This window comes from Choloepus didactylus, chromosome 7 (assembly GCF_015220235.1).
Source record: "Choloepus didactylus isolate mChoDid1 chromosome 7, mChoDid1.pri, whole genome shotgun sequence".
NCBI lineage: Eukaryota > Metazoa > Chordata > Mammalia > Pilosa > Megalonychidae > Choloepus > Choloepus didactylus.
The window spans coordinates 125166502-125170944 of NC_051313.1; the positions used below are offsets into that span (position 1 = coordinate 125166502).

Genomic DNA, 4443 nt, shown 5'->3' on the forward strand with positions numbered 1-4443 from the left:
GTATATTGTTCTCTAGGTTTCACAGGTCCACAGATAGAGAGGAATTGTGCCCCAAGACAGAATACACCTATAACCGATTTTGATGAGACTTTGTACTGAGCATTGTTCCTGAAATGACTTAAGACTTTTGGGATATTGTGATGGAATGAATGTAGTTTGCATGTAGAAAGAACATGTCTTTTTGTGGTCCAAAGGGTGGAGTATGGTGACTTGAGGCTGTATGTACCCTAGAAAAACATGTTCTTAAATTTAATCCATTCCTGTGGGTGTGAACTCATTTTAAGTAGGACCTTTTGATGAGGTTACTTTCTAAGATGTGACCCTCAGTCAGGATGGGTCATAATCCTATTACTGGAGTCCTTTATAAAAGAATGGAATTCAAAGAGAGAAGCTGAAATGAAACAAAAGAAGAGACCAGCAAACACCACCATTTGCCTTGCTGTGTGACAGAGGAGCCAAGGATTGCCAGCAGCAGATTTTTGGGAAGGAAGCATCATCTGATGCTGCCTTGATTTGGACATTATCCTGGCCTCAAAACTGTGAGTGAATAAATTCTCATTGTTTAAGCTAACCCGTTTCTTGATATTTACCTAATCAGACTAAGAAACTAAAACAGTTGCTGAGAAGTCTTCTACTGCACAAGTGCTTGGTCCTGAAAGTCTTGAATTAACTCTTTCTAGAGTCTATGGTTCTCCCCACTAGTCTCCTTAGTGCCCCTTTGACTTCTTTGTTCCTCAGAGTGTAAATCAGGGGATTCAGCAGGGGAGTCACAAAAGTATAGAAGAGTGCAATGCTTTTGTTCATATCCTGAGAATAACTGGAGGGAGGCTGTAGGTACATGGAGATGAGTGTGCCAAAGAAAATGATCACTACCAGTAGGTGAGAACCACAGGTTCCAAAAGCTTTCCACCTACCCTGTGCTGACTTGATCTTCAGGACTGCGTGGGTAATGTGACCATAGGACAGTAAGATGAATGAGAGGGGCACCACCAAGAAGAGGGCACCAACAACAAAGAGTTCAGCCTCATTGATGGAGGTGTTGGTGCAGGCCAGTTTCAGTATCACTGGAACTTCACAAAAGAAATGGTCTACTCGGTGTTTACCACAGAGGGGAAGAGTCATGGTCAATGCTGTCTGCACCACGGAAATTCCAAAACTTGTAAGCCAAGCAGTTACAACCAGCTGTAAACAAAGCTGGGGATACATAATCACCATGTAGTGGAGTGGGCGGCAGACAGCTACATAGCGGTCATAAGCCATGACAGACAGGAGGACACACTCTACTCCCCCCAGTCCTGAGGCAATGAAGAGCTGGGTCACACAGCCACCATAGGTTATGATTTTGTCCTTCCCCTTGAAGTTGACCAGTGTCTGAGGGATGGTACAAGTATTCAAACAAAGATCCATAAATGAGAGGTTGGAGAGGAAGAAATACATAGGAGTATGGAGATGGGGGTCCATAATTGACAAAAATATAATGGTGGCATTGCCTAGAAAGCTCAAAAAGTAGACGGTCAGGATAACCACAAAGAGAGCTGTTTCCAGATGAGGCCTATCGGAGAATCCCAGGAGAATGAATCCAGAGAACATGGTGTTGTTAGCTCTTTCCATTATACCTTACCTGTGGGAATTAAGAGGGCTCTATACTTTTATCTGGCATGTTTAATTCACCCTCTTTTTCCTTGAGTGGTTAAGTAGGGCTTGACTGGGGGCTTGAAGTGTTTTCACAATCCCTTCTTTCTTGGTAAGAAAAGAGGTGATAAATAGATACTATGTGAGTACCTTCCGTGTTGTAGGAACTGGCCTAAGCACTTACTATGTATTTTCTCACAACAACCCTATGGGATTGGCACTATCTTCATTTCTATTACAGAGATAGGGGAACTAAGGGTTAAAAAGGTCCAGTAACTTTCCCAGGATGATTAATCTAATAAGTGGCAGAGGCAAGATTCAAACCACTAAGGACCCTGCTGCCTTTTTATTACTGCATGAACTTTAAGATAGCTTGAGGTTCACCCTAAATTAAATCTAATTTTCTTGAATAAGTTGCAGATCTATACTCCACTAATCCCTGTATCTTGGTGCGCTATCGAGAGTTGAAATATTTTATATTGGCTCTTTTACTTCTGTTTTAGGTGGAGAAAAAAATATTTTCTGAAGATGCATAGAAGATAAAACATACCATTTACCAATTTTATTCAGATGGGTACAATATATTTTAATGCATAAACTGATGGAAGCTGTGAGCACTGGAGTCTGGAATCATGTTTATAGAAAACTTCTATTGGAAATGATTTAAGAATTCATTGTATCCAAACCCCACATTCTGGGAAGACCAATCCTGAGAGATCATCACCAAAATCATTTTCAGCAAAAACCCAGGGAACCATCAGTCCAATGCTTAGTCTCTCCTCTTCTTTCACTTTATAAATCTCTTTTTACATCCTTCATTGTAAGAGAGCAATTCATGTCTTCAATTTCTCACTTTGCACTTCCTAAAATATCAGTCTCAAAACATTCTCTTTTCTATTAAAATCAGTGGGATCTGCTATTGAAACCAATCTCTCTCTCCCTCTCCCCACCCCCCCACCACATAAACATCCCATGATGCAAGTTCAATAGTAAATAGCACCTGAACAAGAGTCATATCATTGTGAAGCTCATCAAAATTAGAGACCTTTATCTTATTCATTATACTATTCCCCAGAGCCTAGGAAAGAGCTTGGCATGTAATAGACTTACAAAAAATATTTATTGATTAAATTAAAATATAGAATATTCTTCAAAAGTAACTTTAGGGGTACAGAAATTTATGAATGTGCAAAACAAAAAATATTGAACAATCTTTATTAAAGGGCCTTCTTTTCTCTCAAAGAAGGAAATCTTTAGATGCCTAAACAATGTGGGCTATTTGGGAAAATGTAGTTTAATTTCTACTTCGTTTTGCAGTTTTCACCCTGAGATACATGGTAATAAGTGATTGTGAATATTCAAACTTTAGGTTGTTAACTAATCTTGTATGGTATGGAACTTTGCATGACTCTGTTAACAACCTTTTGTAAACATCATTTTCTGTTAGGAAAATCCATGAGCAGGCAAGAGGATAATTTGCCACATCTCCATCATGCTTTTCCTTTTGAATTCTGGGTACCCCTAATCTTTTTATTCCTCAGGACTTTCAGTAATTGCTTTGGCAGCAGTTATTACTATGTTTCCAAAGAGAGAAATTAATTTTGAATAAGTTCTAAAAAATTAAAGCAGGAATCCAGATACTTGGATTCTTAGTATAAACCTTCCATTAGGTTTGGAAGCTTTGAGATTCCAAACTCTGCACCCTTCATCCCACCCCTACTTGGCTAGTTTCTCCTTCCAAATAAAAGAGTTAAAATCACTAACCTTTAACTCTCCACTGAAACCTAGTAGGTTTACATTACAATAAATCTATTGTTATATTTTCAATAAGCACTCCTTGGTCCTAGCACATTCTTCAGTGACCCCATGGTTCTTAGTTTCTATGTCTTCCAGATTTTCAGAGCTTGTTTCAATACACTCAGAATCATAAAACTGGTCTTAGCCCCTAGAATTTGTCCTATCAAAGGTTTTTTGGTGCATACCTTTGCTTCTTCTTGCTATGCTTGTACCTTAAGAATCACAGGGAATGGGCTTCTCCATTCTGCCGTGGTGTCCGGTTGAAGTCTCTTCTGATGCTTCTGAGCAGGCTGTTATTTCCCAGAGACCATTTAAATGTCTCATAACTTAGCCAAGAAAATGACTGTGAATGATTTTTCTTCTCACTGATGCACAGAAGATGGCCTGAACCAAGAAAGAAACATGAACTGAAAAGAAACATGTAAAATTCATTATAACCACAACAGTAGAATTAAATGAACATACTTTTCAACATGGTATAATTTAATCATGTCAGCTAAGTAGTAACACTCATTTATTATAAATGCTTGCTACACACTGACAAGCCTAAAATGCAGGTATTAATCCTATCCTAGTCTAAGCTCATAAATGAGTTACAGTGTGATCATGATAATTGTTTTTAAGATTATTATTGACAATATTGCTATTTCTGTTTCTTCTTGTGGAACAGAAATCTACAGTAATAGGAAAAACTTGATTCTTCTTAAATAGCAGGAGTATCCAATGAAGACTTTTCTTTTATTCACATCTTTATTAACCTCTACATATCTAAAATATAAATATTGGCTGCAAACTTACATGATCCACCATATGTAGCATTTAGATTGCATGGAATAGAAATACTCACATCCTTTCACTTCTCCAGGGTAGGAGCATTCAACTAGTCTAGAGTTCATATTCCTCTTCCAGTCTAGAACTTGCTGTAGACACATCTAGACATCAGATCTGCAGGTACTACCACCACTTTTTTCAGTCTAAGGAATAAGGAAAGAAAGGAACAACCTCAGCAGGCTT

General features: G+C 38.4%; 1 protein-coding gene across 1 annotated transcript; it reads right to left on the minus strand.

The window, feature by feature from the left end:
• Positions 1 to 666: 666 nt before the first annotated feature.
• LOC119540047 (putative olfactory receptor 2B8) lies at positions 667 to 1611 on the minus strand. The gene has a single exon (XM_037844030.1). It carries the CDS (start codon positions 1609 to 1611, stop codon positions 667 to 669), a length of 945 nt encoding a protein of 314 aa, XP_037699958.1.
• Between the last annotated feature and the right edge of the window lie 2832 nt (positions 1612 to 4443).

Excerpts from the sequence above, each read along its gene's own strand:
- LOC119540047 (XM_037844030.1), bottom strand. The coding sequence starts at position 1,611 with ATGGAAAGAGCTAACAACACCATGTTCTCTGGATTCATTCTCCTGGGA.